Source organism: Anopheles nili, chromosome 3, assembly GCF_943737925.1.
Source record: "Anopheles nili chromosome 3, idAnoNiliSN_F5_01, whole genome shotgun sequence".
Classification (NCBI taxonomy): Eukaryota; Metazoa; Arthropoda; class Insecta; order Diptera; family Culicidae; genus Anopheles; species Anopheles nili.
Genome location: NC_071292.1, coordinates 25,824,099 through 25,843,015, shown reverse-complemented (window position 1 = coordinate 25,843,015; position 18,917 = coordinate 25,824,099). Strand labels below are relative to the sequence as shown.

Genomic DNA, 18,917 nt, shown 5'->3' with positions numbered 1-18,917 from the left:
GAACACGCCATGGCTAACCTACCAAACAAATTTCGGGGAATAGTCAGCGGTCAGCGGAAGCGGTACAAAGAGGATGGCTTCAATCTGGATCTTTCCTGTAAGTATTACAATTTCTCGATTGTGTGCGATTTGTTTTCCATAAAATGTGTCTCGCTCTTTTTTTTTTGTATCGATATTTCCTTCGATATATCTCTTGCATCCGAGAGTCGTAAAATCTGGCTATCTTTCTGCACAATTATTCACCCTCTCTGCTCCCCTACCGGCATCGGTTCCGAGGTCAATGGCTTCTCTAGCCTGCTCTGCTCTCTACTGCCGCCCCTAAACTCGCTCACGCTCGTTGACGAATGCGCGTGTATGCATTTTAGCACATGCTCGAAGGCTGCAACACGCACTACGGTCCACGTTTGGCTTATTTTTTGCTTTGCCTGCCTCAGCCGATTTAAGTGTTCGATTGGAAGAAATGTCAAAAAACGTCATGGTGCTGTTAGTCGCGTAGGGAGCGCAGAGCATAGATTGTGTGTTCTCCCATCTTGCTCCCACTTAGCTCGCATAACTCTGTTCGCCTTGAATATGACGTCATATCGGATGAGCCCCTCTGTCGATATGGGAACAAAATCGCATTTTGCTGTACGTTTGAGCGCGAGTATGCGACAAATGACCTTCACTTAATTGTCGTGTGTGTGTGTGTGTGTGTGTGTCCATTGCTTGCGAATGGCTGATACCGCGTGCTGTGCTATATTTAACCGATCTGCATTGTGGAGAAGCCGCTGCAGCTTCGGGCCAACTGCAACGTTTGGTAGGAAAAGATTGCTTCTGAATCGTGCGGAGCTGCTAAATTCGCAACATACTGAACTCCGACGAGACGCTCACGCTGCGTTGTTTCGCGTGATTGATTAATTAAAATGTGTGAAAGAGACCGGAAGGCGGTGTACTTTTTGGTTTGTTTTATGTTTCTGCTTATTTTGCTTTCTTTATTGCATTTATTGGCAGGTTCTAGATTTATTTTGTTTTATCGCGCATTGCAAATTTCAGTTCCGTTCGTACAAAAATAACTGGAAAAACTGGCAGTATCCAGCATAGTCGTATCAGTGCCATTGTGCTGCTATTGAACGTTTTCAACAGTTATATTCCATGAATTTTTTTGAAGCTTCATCGATTATAACCTAAGATTTATTTCAACCGCATTTGGAGTGGTATTGAAAATAATCTTGTACCGAATGACTACATCCATGGTTATGAATACTTTGCCTATTTTTGCCTCGAAAATTTGCAGCACAAGCAATGCATACTTTGAAAATTGAAGAGAAAACTCGAACAATTAGTTTACCGTGATGCAGTTGATATAATATTTCCTGATATCTCTACTGGAAATGTTCGACTAGTCGTCCTGCTTTATTTCATTCCCTTTTGCAGGCATAAATAAGTCACTAAAATTTATATGCTTTCTTTGTTTATAGAAAAAGCAAAAATCTACCTAAAATAGTCTAGTCTAGCGGTTCCATATAGTGTATTTTTTCCATCGTAGTAAGCTCAAACTTTCCCTGAGTTTAAACTGATAGGAACTCGATCGCAATTACGGTCGAGGTAGATAAAATATTGTCCGTTTTTCATTCCTTTTGTTCTGCTTTTCTGTCGGCTTATGCGATTTTGGTGATAATTCTTCGTTCCTGTGCCCCTTGATTGTTGACGCGATGATGACGCAATTATTTTGATAGCATTTTGTAGCATATTTCGCACCGCTCTTTGATAATTCAACTCGCGGATGTATTCACACTCACCAGCTTCTTAGAGAGGGCACGCGTAATTTCGTGAACCGCCATTCGTTGACAAGTAAATCCTTCCATTTTAGGTGCTCTACCGTTGCTCTACATACCCGCTGCGCTTCGTTTTTGCTAGCGGCACGCTAAATTGCGCTTATCACTAACTACCAACGTGCGATAATGCATTGCCCGATGCGCTGAGGCGTTCCACTATCTACTGCTTCCTTCCTTACTTACTTACAGCACCTTGAGGTAGACGGTGAGGGATTTCTGAGGATTCTAGGAAAAGCTTACGTCATCTGAGTTTTTTTATTTTAAATTATGACCTAGACCGTATCATCTGCTCCTCGTGAGTTGGAAAAACGATGAACATTTTCATTTCCTACCATTTCTTACCTTACCCCGGGTCTACTCGATGGATCAGTATAAAAAATTCCTCCTCTTTGGGTTGGATTATCTTTCTCTTTTGATCATCGTGTCGTCATCGTCTTGGATGATTGCTATTGCGAACAAAAAATTGTTTAAAATTGACACAAATGTTTGGAAATTTGCAATAAGAAGAAAAAATTGACATTAATTTTACTATTTTTGAAATTGTTTTATTGTATGCTTTAAAGAAAATAATAAAGGTTTGTAAAGAAGGCATCAAAATCTTTAAATAGCGTACTTATACATTGTATACTTTTATACTACTTTAATAGTAGAATAAGTGCATATAAAGAGTATATACTATAACTGGAGCATTCTATGTGTTAAAATATGTTGTATGTTTTATTTTGTGCTATACAATCGGCGTGTAGACTCTTTTAAAAGCAACCATCCCCGATCGTTTCATTTAGAACTAGCGTTTTCGCTGATAGACTACAAATCGTTACCTCCACCCCCTCCCCCCCAGCTCCCAACCCACCCTCCATCGATTAAAGGTTGAACCTATGAGATTTTTTTGTTGCACTCAGTGCTCGTATCACCTTCTGCGATTTGCACACCAGCACATTATGAAGAATGCTTGCTACGGCTGATTACGTCCGCAACAATATTTCAGCCCCCCGGGCAGGACCAACGCCTTGTGGTACGTGCCAGGTCTGGCGTACGACCATCGCGCTTACGGTTACGTTTATTCCGGGCCTGGGTTGGCGAAAGCAAACATACCGGAAGTGCGGCCGATGTGTGATGTATTGAAAAAGCAGGGGGCTTGGGTAAATGAATCGGCAACTTTTTTGAACACCAGCTGATACGGTTTTGCCACGTGTTGATAGGCGAAGATGGCGGGTTTGTAGAAAATGATTCATGATCTTTTCACCTCTCGTAAGAAGGTGTTAGATTAGGATAAGTAGTAATCAAAACCAGCCTAATTCATAAAACAGTTCATGCTATATTAAATAAAATTTTGATGTACTATAATTTAAATAAGTAATTATATTATTGTCGTGCTATCGATCGAGTGTTCGTTACGCAGTGTTTCTTTGTATCAGTACTCTCCTAATAATTGAAAATTCATTATCCATACTTCGTTTATCATGTTACCCTTATCCCACCGCAGTTGCATTGGCTAGTTTCAAAATATTTAACGATTTTCTTATGCGTTCGTTGACTTATCATAAACCGTCATCTTAAATCGACACTGTGACACAGCTCTCTTGTTTTAGTGCCCATCGAGATTGTGTTCTATTACAAGTCAGTTCATGCCTTTGACTCTTCGCACCCTCCCCTTTCCCTCACCACTTCAAATCCCACCACTGTGCATCGCGTTTGATGACGGCTTTCAACCTAATGCCCTCCAACAGAACCACTGCCCAATGCCAAAGGTAGGCCCCGGTCATAGACCTGCCACCGTTTCACCCAGGCGAAACCTCGGACTCCTATGCGGAATCTACTATCTCTCTTCATCTCTCTCACGACCACCACCTCTCTGTGTCTGGTTTCTGGTTCCTCCACTTCTCAGCGCCCACGTTTATGCTCACAAGGGCAGCAATCGATGGGAAAACTCGATCGCCACGCGCTCGATCGATCATTTCAGTATCACCGTGCACATAATGCTGCTTCTGCTGCGCTGCTCTTTGAGGAGGGTAACAGGCTGGAATTGTGGTAGAGAGGGAAACTTCACTGAACGTTCGATTTCAACGACGTTGTGTTTTTTTTTCTCCACCAAATGTCGGTCAAATATCCTAAAAGGCTCCATTCGTCAGGCAATGCTGTTTGCAAAGTCGTAAAGTATATCATTTTTAATGTGTTCACGGGCAAATCTATATCTAATGATATCTAGTTTGAAAAAAAAACTGCCTTAATATAAGACAAAAAAAAATATTGCACTTAGTGCTATTACACGCAGGAGCTTCCCGTGCTCTGCGTCATCCTTGCAGTGAAAAACGGGGACCAAACGCCGTGTCACCCTGTGTAGCGGCCCTTTTATCTTGTCTCCACATCCGCACACCTGTCTGTTTCTCATCATATCCCTCCCACCACCCCATCGTTTAGCTGTAGCTTCATAATTCTCGAATCATCGATCGCAATTTCGCTACAAACGATCGTACAGCGGCGGCGGAGGTTGACAACCAGAGGGTGGTCCTTAACTCCGTTCGATTCCTTGCCTTTTTCGCATTTTAAACGGTTCTCGAACACACGGCTCCTGGGGAAGCGCCAGCAGGAGTCGCTGGTGTGTCGTGTGGTGTTAAACCTGACACAACACACCCAAACAGCTCCTCCCTGCTACTGTTGTTTGCTGCTGCTGTTTCATATATGTTGGGTCTCCGTTTATTGCGACCAACCGATAGAGAGCGGCCGTTGTTGGGTCAGAGACAGGGGGCTATTCCGAGGGGTTAACGCGATCGTGTTTCGGTCATGGACAATGTTGTGGCTTTAGCAGCTGAGCGAGAAAACTCTAACCGAGGCCAAGCCCACGAAATAGGGAGGGAGGCCGGACCCGGCCAGGTCTATGGAACCGGTTCTCGTTTTGCTATCCGAAGGCGGCTCTCCGGAGCAGGTTTTAGCGTGTGCAGGTGAGAGCGAAAGAAAGAGAACAGCACATAGCGTGACGTTGGGCGAAAAGAAAGGCAGGGTGAGATTGATTAGATGGTGGCGGGAAATGTCACATAAGAGGAAAAGGAGGCGCCTTCTTCTAATTAGTGCTAATTGAGGGGGGCTGTATGCCGTGTCCGACTGTGACGCACAGATGATTGATCGGTGAAGAGTAGGCGGAGGAGGGAAGATGAAGGGAGATGGATCGGAGGCGGCTCAAGAAACACACATAACCTTGCCCTCCATCACGCCGGATTCATGATCTCCATCAGTAACAGCTTCTCTGTAATCATATAGCATATTCTAATCAAATATAATACTTACAGAGGGAGGCTTTTATTAAACCAACGAGAAGGCATCATTAAGTTTTATTTGCAGACATGTTCATTAGTGAGTGAATCAAGGTGAAATTTTGTCAATAATATTTCACGCAACTACGTCGAATTGCAAGCAAGAAATTTGCTTTGTTCTTAATGCACTTGTTTCAAATGAGCCTTTTTTTGTCAAAAGTAGGATAGACATTAATACGCGCATAATTATGAGCATGGCTTTGAAAGGAGTAATAATGTGTTTCTAGTTTGTGGAAGCTTCGTTTAATTAGTGTAAATATTCTCTGTTCTGTGATGTTAAGTTTTTTGTATATATAAACCAACGATCACTATCGGTTCAAATGATCGCGTCATATTCTCGAGAACGATCCCATCAAAGGGGGAAAAATAGACGGAGAGGGTGGAGGGAACACAGGACAGGAACACAGGCGTGGTGTGGGGATAAAATCTGCATTTCAAATGCTATGCATTTCTTCTCGGGTAATCGCATAATGAAATTGCATCTGGTCATGCAGCCGGGCGTCGAGTTGTGCAGGCATTCACAGATACCCACTCGCACACACAGGCTTACCGGTCGAAAGTGAGACACGCCACGCTGCCACGAGTTAAGCAAATTAGTGTTTTCATCCCTGTACTTGTGAAACATACGAAGAAAAAAAAAACAACAGAAGGTAGGGGTAGTCTACTCAATAGCTCCTAATATTAAAAATGCAATCGCTGGATCGAGAGTGCAGCATATGATCATCAATCAATCTGCACTCACTCACACTCAAATCTCGGCGTATACGAGCGGGTCGTAACCAGTGTGCCGGTCACGTTCTACGCGGACGTTATGCGAAACGCACAAAGCACAGATAGAAGGGCATTTTTGAGGGTACATCGGTGAGATGAAACAGGCCCCCCTTGTGCACTTAGTACCTACTTAATTCTTGGCTTTGAAATTTCCACCAACCACCCACCGGCCGGGCCTTCATTCTTTGCACTCCATAATTCACCAGAGCGCGCGCGTGTGTGTCTGTGTCCCGATGTATTTATGTGCTAATCAGCGGCAATTAAATATGCAAATTATATCTTCACCACTGTGCTACCGTACATGATGAAGCATTGTGAAACGGGTGAAAAGGAATGTAAAACATAAAAAAGGGCCCACTTTGGCTCGGCTGAAACTGAATCCCTGAATCGGCTTGCTGGCAAGGTTATGGAACCCAGAAACCTGTGGGTGGAGCATTGGCAAGTGAGCGGTGCATCTGAAATGGTATTGCATTGCATGCTTTCTGCTTCCATTCAGAACAGGGGTGGTGGGTCATTTTTGTACTCCATTATCACACATGCTCAACGCGGAAGTGTGGGTGGTCTGTATGCCATTTTTGTTCTGTTTAATACACGCTTTTGCTATCAGGAATTGCGTTTGAAATTGGCAGCCCTGCTGTGTCGAACGTTTGTTCTCGTTTCCGCTTCCGATTCGCCGCTTGTATTCGTTGCGTTTTACCACAACGTCGTGAGAGAAGGACCCATCGGTTTGTACACAATTATTACTCGAAATTCGTTTTTTTCATTCACCGGCCATTGCACATGGAAGCATTTACCGGCTTTTCGTTCTACCACAAACCGCTAACGGCCACTGAATAATACCCCACACTAGATAGTGAATCCGTTCAACGTGAAGGAAGCTCCACAATAATTGGGGTTCGATACGTACTAATATAATGTTTTATTACATTGTTGCTCTTCTTTCCCTCTCGCATCCGCGCAGATATTAAGGACAACATCATTGCCATGGGCTTCCCGGCTGAAAACGTGGAGGCCATCTACCGCAACAATCGCGAGGACGTGCTGAAGCTGCTCACCGAGAAGCACGGAAACAAGTACAAGGTGTACAATTTGTGCTCGGAGCGCACCTACGGAGCGACACTCTTCCCGGTAAGTGAATATAAAATTGCGTACGCCCACTTGAATGCGAGTTTATTTTGCCGTTTAACCCTTTCACAGTCTTTAGATTTTGAAAAAAAGGGTAAAAAAATTGGCACCCTGTTTGGCAATTGGCAATTTCTGTTTTCGAAAAAACGTGCTCTAAAATTCATAAAATAAAAAGTTTGTATTGCTTTTGGTTAAGATTTAATGCAAAAACTAAAAAAAATGGCTCAGTGTTTCGAAATATTACTTAAAAACTAATTGGTTGTATTCAATATTAATGAATTTTTAATGATTACATAATTCAAATTTCATCATTGTTTTTTTTTGCCTAAAGCAGAGAATTCTATTCATAGTTTCAAAATAATATCTAGTTTTTTTGAGAACGGGTTTGCACAAACTATGCACCCTCGTCACTTGAGTCAAAAAGACTAATTTTTTTTATTTTACTGACGACCGTATTGTTCGCAAAACTAAATGGTTGGTTCATAAATACATAATTCATTTACTCTTAATCTATAATTTCACATAACCCATGGCTGGTGGGCATTTCCTTACATCAAAAAATTAAATTAATTAATAAAATTCCTACAATTTAACCAAAAAAGTAAATTTTTTTCCTTTTTTGATTAAATCTTTTGTACTTTTTTGGTTATATTTTTATGAAGAATCTATACATACTCATAAAAAGTGAAGATATAACAGCGCGCAAGGCAAATGAGGAAGAATGAATTAAAACCAAATCTGCTCGGGTAAAACTGTGAAGGGATTAAAATCAATTGTAACTGCTATTCGGCACAGTGCATTGATTGGTGAATCGAAAGGATCATTACGGCATAATCGTCTAGCCTTCTCGTACTGATTGGCGCCCTTATGCCGCGACGCAACAGGTCAAAAACCTCCCACCTTGAGAGAGAGTGCATTAGAACGGGGTGCGATCATTCGTTACATCGTGTCTAACGGAAAAAAGGAGGAAAGGCACATGCACTGCAAATGTGCGAAATATCGTCCTAGATGCAATTTACCTTTCACGACCGCAGCCGAGTTCTCCGGTCCCCGGGAGATGCATTTTGTTTCGCTTGGTGGCTTGGGGGGAGGAAACTCAATCAATTATCGCGAAAACGATGATTTAACAATCCAATAGTTTACTCATCTTTCTAATAATGGGAGAGGAAGAAGGTTGGAGCGCGCTGCTGCTCGACTGTCTGTCCCGATAACGATCATCGTTTCATTTTCACGCTCGACAGCCAGCTCCTGGAGTTTAATGGTGATGATGATGATGATGATGATGATGAAGATGATTGCTTGTTGATGGTGATCTTTGCACCCCGCCAATGATGGCGAAGTGATGTGTGAGGCTCATTTTTACTGTCCCAAGGGAGTGGGGGCGGTGTTTTTTTCTTCTTCTTTTGTTCACCCATTATTCAGCAGCCGCCGCGTCGATGCAGCGCGTGCTGTGGGGTTGCAGTTATTGCAAATGCATTGTTCCGTCGCGAATGCACACGCCGTTTGGTTGCCCTGGATGTGAGATTTACGGCCCGTTGATTGCACGCTAAACGTCGCTAATCGATGCCTTACTGGCGGTCGCGCCTGTAGTTGGCGTCGTGTCGGGGTATCATCGTCGTTGTTGCTATGGCGGGATTTGATGGTTAAAATTGTCGCGAATTCCGCGAATCCCTTTTCTTGGGGTGGTGTTTTAACGCGGAAGGTGACATGGATTTCTTCCTAACCATGTGCAGGATTCGCTTTTACTGCGCTGTTTCCAAGGGCCAAAGTGCTGATTTTGCTTTCCATATTTAATCCTTCATTCAGGGGTGAAGCTTTTCTTAAAAAAAAAAGCAAGGATAAAAATATTTCCTTGACAGCAAGTGTGTAGGTGGATGTCAATATTAACAGGGTTAGGCTTATTTTTCTGCTGATAGTATCCCCAACAACGTAAAGCTTCTCTTTGTTATTGCTATGTCATTTGGGAAAATGAACATTTTTTTTGTAGTCTATCGCTCGTGCTTGTTGCAGGGTTTAACTTCATTTTTTACAGATTTTTCAAGCAGATTCAATGTGGCTGTTTATGATTTTTGAGGGTTATTTTTAAAATGCTTATAATATAGCAACCAAAGTTTTGATAAGGATTCGAATGAAATGAAATCCGAATAAAAATGATTCACATCGATAGCAACTTTATCAACACAAATCCAATTTACAGGATCAATTTTGATTTTTTGTACTTGATTTTGACCGCTCGCTCATGAATTTGCTCTCCAGTTCTTACGTAAGTACGCTAACGTTAACATCTAACCTCCTAACTATCGTCAAGGATAGCCGGAAATCTGCCTACCCCGTCAAGAAACACCTGCAGCCTTTATACAACCGCCAAGCTCATGTACTACCTTCCCCTTGCTTATGCACGTTCGCATACACATACACGCCCATTCACCCACCCAAACCTGCGATCGGTGGCGTGAATTGTGCAAGCGATCACAATGTGCTCAAACATGCAAATTTACCCCGATCTTGCCCCTCGGTTGCGGGCAGCAAAAAATACCGCGAGACAAAAAAAATGAAACAACGCCAAGAACTGGCCGCTTTAGAGTGCCGCCGGCAGGCGCTAGCTTATCCAAAGCGTGTGTGCGCCATCTTTGCCTCCTTTAGCGTCGCCGCCGACGTCAAAAGGGGGATGGGATCGTTCATTTACCCTTACTCCGTGCCAGGATCGCGCGCGGTTGTGGCTGTCACGGCGCCAAAACCGGCCCACTGCACGCTTTGTGAGGAAGCCCCAGCTGTGATGGTTGCACACATGTGTGGGCATTCGGTTCGCGTCCATTGCAATCAAATAAGATGTTGTATACTTCACCTCCACCGCGAGTCGCTTGTTACTCCCCCACCGTATCCCAGCGCACATGAACGACAAGAGAAGGATGGTCAGCGTGAACAGGCAGGCGAGAAGGTTGACGTTTAGTTGATTGCTCTCTAGCTGCTGCGGCTGTTGCTGCTGCCGGGTTGCTTGCTCGGCTGATGCGATTATAACATGCTGTTCCTTTAAACACCTCTTGTCTCCCACCACACCCGTCGCACATCTTGCGCCCTCGTACGCCTACACGAATTTTGCTGTGCTCGGTGGTGGCGGGAAAGGGCGCAGATGTTACTGCAACTACTTGCCGGAACAGATGATTGTGGGGTTTGGCTGTGGTGGTTGTGAAGGTTACGCGTGTGGACTGCTGGTCGGAACGTGATTGACAGGAATTGTTCGCGGGTACGGTGGATCAAATGAAAATGAGGAACAAAAAGTACCTCAGGATGAGCAATTGTTTTAAAATTATGCATTGCGCTGTGCAATCTGATGAGCAGCAGCGGAATGTGGATCGATTTCAATGAGAATTTTGTAATTGATAAAAAAACGCCAACTTTGGATACATCCCCTTTGTCGGGTTATTTGGGGCGTGGGTTTAGTAAAATATAGTCCAATGCTCATAGATTATTATTATTAAAGACTCGTATGATTAAAACAAACGATTTATGGCAAGTGAATTCAATATTTGTATTTAGTTTTGTATAATCACGTAAAGTACGCATCGATAATCAATTTAATTTTCCTTCTTTCAGCACTATGCCGAATATCCGTTCAAGGATCACAATCCGCCCGACATCGAGCTAATCATAAAGTTCTGCGAAGACGTGCACAATTATCTGTGTGCCGACAGTTCACATGTAGTGGCGATCCACTGCAAGGCTGGCAAAGGTCGCACGGGTAAGCTCTTATGATACATACTATATATAGCAATCATCGTTTTTACTATTATGAATTTTTCTTGCGATCATTTGAAAAAATTTGTGGGATGTGCCAGAAAATTTACGATTCGATATTTATTTTGCTATGACTAATCCGAAGAAACGAATATTTCAGAGAGCGAATAATGTTAATATTTCATTTGTCGTGTTCCTCGATATTGAAATAAGCTCGGTAAACGAAGAGAATCCTTGGCTTTTAATTATTTACCGTTATGGACATGAATACTAGTAACAAAGGTGTAGAATTGCACGGTGTCGCGTTGTAATATCGCATTTTTTATGTACGCCAGAGAGGCTCACTCCAGCGGTTAAATGCATAATCGTCTGTTGATTAAATCATCGTGCGCATCATGAGACATTTATTGACATTTTGGCGTACATACTATTTATTTGCCAATGTTTTTGGCTTGTGTCTCATGTTTTGCTATCTGTTGCAAACATACTACTGTTATTGAAATAGATACTAAACAAGTTTGATTAGCATTTGTGCATGAAGAATCATTTTTTGTGTGTCGCTTATTTCGATAGATGGATTTTTCACATGTTTTTTCGTCGTATTTCGTTTTAGGAACTATGATTTGTTGCTATCTGCTGTACAGTAACGCTTTCCAGACGGCCAACGAAGCACTGACGTACTATGCGGAGAAACGCACAAAGGACAAGAAAGGGGTTACTATCCCTTCGCAACGCCGGTATGTGGAGTACTATGAGCAGCTGCTGCGCAACAGGTTAACGTACCACGACGTTACCCTCTACGTAAGTTTCTTCATGTACAATGTTCCTCCGCAAGCCATATTTTTCATCGTTGTGTGTTCATTTGACAGATTCTCGAAGTGCGCATCAGCCCTGTCGATGTGTCGATCAGGTCGGGTTCGATCAAGATGAAGGGTGCCACAGAATCGGTTCCGTTGCAAGAGTTCCAGCGTACTGGAGACTACTCGACCGTAGTGCTCGATCGCTGTATGCCGCTTACCGGGGACGTGAAGGTCGAGCTTTGTCGCTCAAAGCTGCAAGAGAAGCGCATGCACTTTTGGTTCAACACATTTTTTGTTATGCGAGCTGCCATTTGTGAGTATACACAGCTGATAAGGGTTGCTCCCTGTCGCAATTCCGTCTTTTTATGCAATTGCATGAGTTCGAGTTACATAATTTTTAACATGGTTTAACTAATCATCTTCCACGAATCTAATGTATCAGATGATTCCCAAGAACGGTTGGTTTTGACGCTGGATCGAATGGAGATTGACGATGCCCACAAAGGTAACACCAAAAAGTGCCCCGAACAGGTAAGTTGTGACGGTGCAACTGCATTGGATGAACGTGGTCGGAACGATTTCCTTCGCCCGTCACTTAAGTTTTCTCTATTATCACTCAATCGTTTGATTCTGGTTCATTTAAGGTGCAAGTTTTTCTGAAACCTGTACCACCGAGCGGTAGATATTCTGAAAACTTGGAAGCCAACCGTATGCTGCCTGCGTTGCCCCAACAACCAATGATCGATAGTAATCCGACATATGCAACACCCAACAACATCGCGCATCTAGATTACCAGCAGCAGCAACAGCAGAAACATCACATGGGTTTGATGAAATCAACCAATCACAACCAATCGCTGATTCCCAACGCCAACTACAGCGAAGGGCAACAACACCATCGCACTGCGAACAACAACCGTACGTCCTTAGGTAATAGCCAGCAGAACAGTGGCATTTACTGCAACATCAACCTCAACCCCACGGGCCTGGGGGATGCGATCCAGCAGCAGCAGCAGCAGCAGCAACACGGAGCTGCAGCAGCCTCATCGCAACAGCAGCCACAGCTAAGGTACCATTCCGCAGGCTCATCAGAGGAAAACTCCGGCACCGATTCCGTCGGAGACGAAGAAGGATGGGAATCCGGTGAGTGTCAAACAGTAGTGTCGCAAACCATGTGTAAATCAAAAACAACAGCTACAACCTCAGCAACAACCGCGAATACAGCAACAGCTACGTCTATCGGCCCCACTGAAACGACAGCAACCCCCAGTACAACAAAACCTCATACCACCCAACCTAACCAAACCAGTAGTAATAATTGCGTTGCTCGTTCACCACCCCCAGCAGCGCCAGAGTCAGTTGCGGCAACAATACGCGCAACATCAGTAGCCGAAGCCACCAAAACCTGCATCTCTCCTTCCCCTTCCAATCGACGTTGCATTAGCGACGACGAAAACTACCTCTTATGGTTGTATAGTAGTGCTTCTGCTCTCATCAGTAAAAGTAGTATAAGTAGTACAGATCCGCCGCTCGCCTTTGAGCACGATCAGCTGAGTAGCAAACATAATCCCCCGATCAGTAATCAGGCTCTTAACCTAACTTCCTGTAACTTACCGCCGGGCGTAAGTCAAAACCAGGGGCAGGAGCAACAACAATGGCAACCTCGCCAAGATTCTAACGATGTCCCTGCATTGCAGGGGGGGGACTCGCTTGCAGTCATGTTGTACGATGAACGATCACTACCTTTCGGGTATGGCGGTGCTAGTGGTTTCTTGGACCACAGGTTGCAAGAATCTCAATCGTTGCGTGATGCTGGTGTAATGCCACTACCAACATCGTCGAAAGTGGTGACGAAGTCCAGGGCGGGGACACATGTGCCAGGGTTTGGGAAAAGTGACGAACCTACTGAGGGTGTTGCTTATTGTCGTGCGAAAGATAGTACCGCAGAAGGGGTCGCGAATGCTACAACGGATACTGAGAGAATAGGTATCTGTGATGTTGATACTGGCAGTGGCGGTGGTAGTGGAGATGGTAAGAGCAAGCTGGCATCAACGTCCCCATTCCGGCGGTTTGGTATGGCAATGAAGCGGAAGAAGAAGCGTTCACTAAAGCTGAAGCACGCCACTTCCGGCAGTAATGGTGGCATTGGAGGCAACGCGCTGTATGGATCTTGCGCAAGTAATCTCTCTGGTGTTTCCATTGGCAATGGCTCAGTGAAAGGTGTCGGTGGTGTTGCAGGAGCGGCTTCAACCGGAAATAACAGTCGGATGAAGCTGAAATTCCGCTGGCTACTCAATATGCGTAGCGATCCCCACCTCAAGGAAACACTAGCGAAAAGCGTACAATTACGACCAACGAATGCTGTACCAATGGCGACAACTCCAGTGACTGTTAGTGCTGAGGACACTAAAGGTGCCGCATCTTCCAGCAGTGTGGCGATTCCACGAAGCCCCACGGTGTCGGTGAAGGTACCCATCCCTAACAGCGAGGATGCTGTTCTCGACAGGGATAAGGTAGCCGCCTGTGGTAATATTCCTACCGATTACTACTCATTTATCTGTGATAACCAGCTCAGTTACGAATCACCCAGCAAAAGTCCGGGCCATTTGATGCGGTTGGAGTTGGCGCTCGCCCGCCGCCCGTCCACGATCGAGGAGGTCCTGCTGAATCCTTCTGGGTCATCATCGCCTCCCCCAAGCTCGCCGGTAGCGATCGCCGTCTCTAGCACCGACACCTGCAGCGTGGTCAAACCAAAGGCGTCGAACGTGAAGATTGGCTTCAACGTCAGTCCAGCGCCACTCTCGCCAGCACCGGAAGCTGCCGAAGATCTAACGAGTTCGATTGAAAGCTCTTTTGAAATTATCGACAAAAATGACGCTCTGATGGTACCGTCGGTCGGAAGTAGTCCTCCCATAGCCGGTAACACTGGAGAAACCAGTAGCGGTGGGCAACGATTTTGCAACAAACTGTTGCAACACCTTGTTACTTCGGTGAGCAGTGGGCTAAAGACAGAGACGCTGACTCCGCTTGAGTCACCCGTGAAGGATGTAGACAGACAGCCTCACCAACCTACCGAGGTTCGTCGCTCGTGTCCCTCAGCATCATCGGCGATGGTGATGACAACTCATCCTTTAACATCTCGCCAGTCTGCGCCAAACATCGGAGGAAGCCCTATTCTTACGCGCAACAACCGTTGTGCACCGTTCTCTTTTCGCGAGCTTAGAGCAGAGTTGCGGGCCGCCATGAAAATACCGAAGTACCAACACCACCAGCGTACTCAAGGGACTGCAGGATCATCATCCTCTAGTTCGTCTTCGTCGTCAAATATCATTGGAGGTGGAGCCGTCGCTACCACTTTGCGATCAATTGAACGCACTCTGAGCGCGCCTGTTGCAGTACAAACACTCGCTTCCGGTGTCACCGGAAACGAAAATATCAGCCCTAGCCTTACCAGCGCTCCCTGTACCACCACCACAAGTACCACCAACGTTGTCAATGCAGCGACTCCTTCTGCTGGTACTTCCAGGCTACTTAATCGATCGTTTTCTGATCAGCAAATCATCGGTGATGACCGATCTGCTCGACAATCGGCCTCGTGACCCTGATCTTGTTTCTTATCTGCTTTATTTTGAATTGCATGTTCCCAGTAGAATGTCCTTCTCTTCCCTTCCCTTCTAGTGCACACACAAATACAGTAATTTTATCACACAGTATACAGACATAATACACATGAAACGATCGCAATGATCATATTCGCAACGTTTCATTCGCTGAGCTACGGATTAATATGAGATTAACTGGAAGCTTTTTTAAATTTAGTCCCCGTCAAATTTGGAACGGTTGACATTGAGCAATATTTGCATCAAGTGATGCGGGAAGGTAGCTATCGTTTAAATGACACATCAGCAAAGTACGTGCAGAAATAGGAACACTGCTATGATTGGCAAAAGGGTTTGAAACACAGAAACATGCACACCATTTCAAGATAGAATCCCATACATACATATACTAAAAACTTGGCAAGCATCGCTGTGATTCGAAAATCGCTCATTATGTGCGATAATCGAGCGAGGGTAGATGATTAGATAGAGGTAGAAAAACGGGGGAGGTTGTGCAATTGGTTATTTAGGAGAATGGATTTATGCGATTACTTAAACAAATGGAACGCTACAAAAAAGATGAATTAGTGCTCTGGTTTTGTTTCGTTGTTGATTTTAATTCGGTCGGTGTATAGCTGTTGCATAGTGATGTTAAGTGCGATAGCACGATATTTTAGTTGTAGCACCAAATAGGTATAGGATACAATTAAAAGAACAATCGATACAGCCTAAACTCTTAGCAGATGAGAAGGAAACAAACGAAGCTTAGCTTAGGTAGACGTTAGTTAGAGTACCCAAATAGAATTATTTGCACGATATTTGAGAAAGGTAAATAGGATATAACATGTATCCCCTAAAGTGCGTAGGCAGATCGTCTTCTTCAGATCGAACATCTATCCAATTATCACCGATACTACTGTTTTATTGTTAGCTTCGCTTGGACGTACACTTTATCTTAGTTTAGTTTCGTTTGTTTTCTTTTACTACAAATATTTCCCTGTTATCTTTTAGCATACTTTGAATCTTTAGGGCGTACAGTCTCTAGTTGATCCTATAAAAATATAAGTATTGCGATTGATCGATGGATAAAATGAAACGATCCTTTGAGCGTTTTCAAACTCGCTGAGTGTAAACTTTCTTTCTTGCTCTTATTTCCCACATTTGGAAGCTCGAATAGGGGAGAATATTCTGCGTATGGATATCTGTCAAAATTTAATTAAATTTATAATCGATATGTTTGAAATCAATTCTATTCTACTGGAAGATGCATTCAAATCATCTCTCTCTATTCGAGCCCCCGTAGACAGTTGAGAAATTTCAGAAAAGCAACAATTCTCGATTATATCATGGATGTGTATATTTTCTTCACCTTATTTTTGTACACACGTCACTGTTATAACACCATCCAAACTATGTAATAACGTGGTAATTGGCTTCAAGGCTTGAGTAAATGCAATTCTATGCTCTATATGATCGTTTTTGTTTTACCCACGATTCAGAAATTGATCAATAACACCATGCTGAGAATGTCAGATTCTATGTACATTGCTATTCATCTGCACCAGCACGTAATCGCAAAAATTAGCTTCATAATAGATATTCACAAGCCAGATGGAAAGTCTATGAGAAAACATCGCGAACAAATGTACAGAGGCATGGGCACAAAAATCATCCACTAATGTTGTAAACAGACACAAACAAACGTACACTACTAGCATACACAGGCACGCTTATTTTTAAATGAAAAACTAAGAAATTCCATTCTACAATCTCATATCTACACCCTTTGCGTTTCATCTATATATAACTCTAAATCTTTTACTACATTGCTATCACAAATCATTAAATCTTCAGGAAAAATAATAGGAAAAACAAAACCAGAGAACAACAACGCACCGGAATCACAATTAAATGTACAAAATGCTCTTGTATGTATATGTTTCCTGTGCGTTTGTTACTATTTATTGTCATGATTAATAATATTTGCCTCAACCTCATTTATTTGTTGCGGAAGAGGTCAAGTTTTGTATTGTACTGGTGTGTAACAAAAATTTCACAATCAAACCATTCTTCAAAGGTGGAGTGAGTAAAGCTATAAAAGGTATTATTAAACAATGTTGCTTGAGGTACGGATAAGTAACGACAGCACTTTTCGTCCAATAACGCTGTGCACTATTCGCTTCTTTAAATTCATGCCTTTCATGTTGGCTCTGTTTCGCTTAAGTAATACAATTAAATTTAAATCCTTTGATTTGTTGCTCCTCGATGATGCACTGTTGTGATTAAGCATGCAATATAGTGCAAACGTTCAATTTCATTTTTCGTCGTGGTATAATCCTTAGCCTGTGATACACGGGATAGAGAAGCAATATACTCCTCCGGTTATGGCAATACTCAGCAACGGGGAAGGAATCATTTTCACACAAAAGCTATCATACTCCTGCTAATGGGAAAGAGGGCGCATGTAAAAACTGGTCATGGTAGATCATGTGAACCTCCCTTAACACACTGTCCTATATCATGTTGTTCTGCCGTCATAAGATCCATTTATCCTTTCCATTATTACACCAGAAGACAGATGCGTATGTGTTCAAAAATCTACAGCATTGCCATCCCTTCATCGAACAGCAATGGTGCAGAAAATCCACGTGTGTAGTTTACGTGTAACTTACCCATACCCTACCACCAACACCACTCCCTCCGGCAGGTAACACTTCGTCGAGGTCAACTTCCTTCTTCACCAACCTAAAGCTGTGTAGGAAGATCAAGCAGATTTTTCCCAACTTCACCCCGGGCAGGCCGGAGTTGATGGCTTCCACCTCGATGGCAACTGGCTTGCAGGCTAGTGGCCTGCAGGACGATCAACGACGGCAATCGATGATGCAAGTGTGCAGTTCCTTTCTTCGCCGATCCCTGTCCAGCACTGCGGGCAGCATTCGGTCGAAGTTGCAGTCTGTCAAGTCATCCTCGGCTTCGTACGACTTTCAAACGTCGAGCGTCAGCTCGGCATCATCGCAATCGGTGTGCCGTGATCAGCAGTCTATCGGAGAAATTACTTCGTCAGAGGAAATGCTGCTGCCGCAGTCGTGTGTCGTCGGTGGAACAGCCGAGAACACATATGACAGCGCTTTGACAACGAGCTCGCCATCCCACAATGAACAGGAATCCCAGGCGACCTTCGATGAGCAGCAGCTGGTGGCGAAGATATCTTCCTTGAACGAGCAGCAGCTGCAGCGGACGCTTGGAGATGAGTTAGATAGCACCCTGTCACAGCGCTCCGTCGTTCCGGATAGCGGAAATGAGACACCAACTGAGCGCGTCCAGAATCATGCACATTCTGCAGTGCAGCACGATCAATTGATCACTCAATTGGGGGAAAAGTTCAAGGAGTTTTGAAGAAGAGTCTCGCAATGTGCTGAATCCATCCAAATGCCGATATAGTTGTTCAATTTATGGGCTAGTGACGTGTGCTTAAGATTAAGAATTAAGAATGGAGGCTGAAGCCTCCATTACAAACCAGGGATCGTATTAAGCTTATGTTAGTTAGCGTACGACCTCGTCGGGCTTTCCACAACAGTCAGTTTCCCTTTCGGTTGAATCGAAGGATGTGTTTCTGCGAATTGCAAGTCTCTCGATGCGTTACTCAATATGAATTCTACTTTTTATTCTTTAGTTTCAAACAAATCCTATCATATATCTATCGGGTATAGAGGTGATGGCATTTCATCGTTTGTAAGCAATATTATGCGTTTATGCATTTGT

At 43.8% G+C, this 18,917-nt stretch overlaps 1 protein-coding gene across 1 annotated transcript; it reads left to right on the top strand.

Annotated features, from left to right (window-relative positions):
• Positions 1 to 9: 9 nt before the first annotated feature.
• Positions 10 to 18,551, top strand: LOC128723951 (uncharacterized). The gene is made up of 8 exons (XM_053817716.1): positions 10 to 97; positions 6,858 to 7,024; positions 10,616 to 10,760; positions 11,370 to 11,557; positions 11,626 to 11,869; positions 11,999 to 12,087; positions 12,201 to 15,120; positions 17,863 to 18,551. The coding sequence occupies exons 1-8, from the start codon at positions 10 to 12 to the stop codon at positions 18,549 to 18,551; spliced, it is 4,530 nt and encodes a 1,509-aa protein (XP_053673691.1).
• The last annotated feature ends 366 nt before the right edge of the window (positions 18,552 to 18,917 follow it).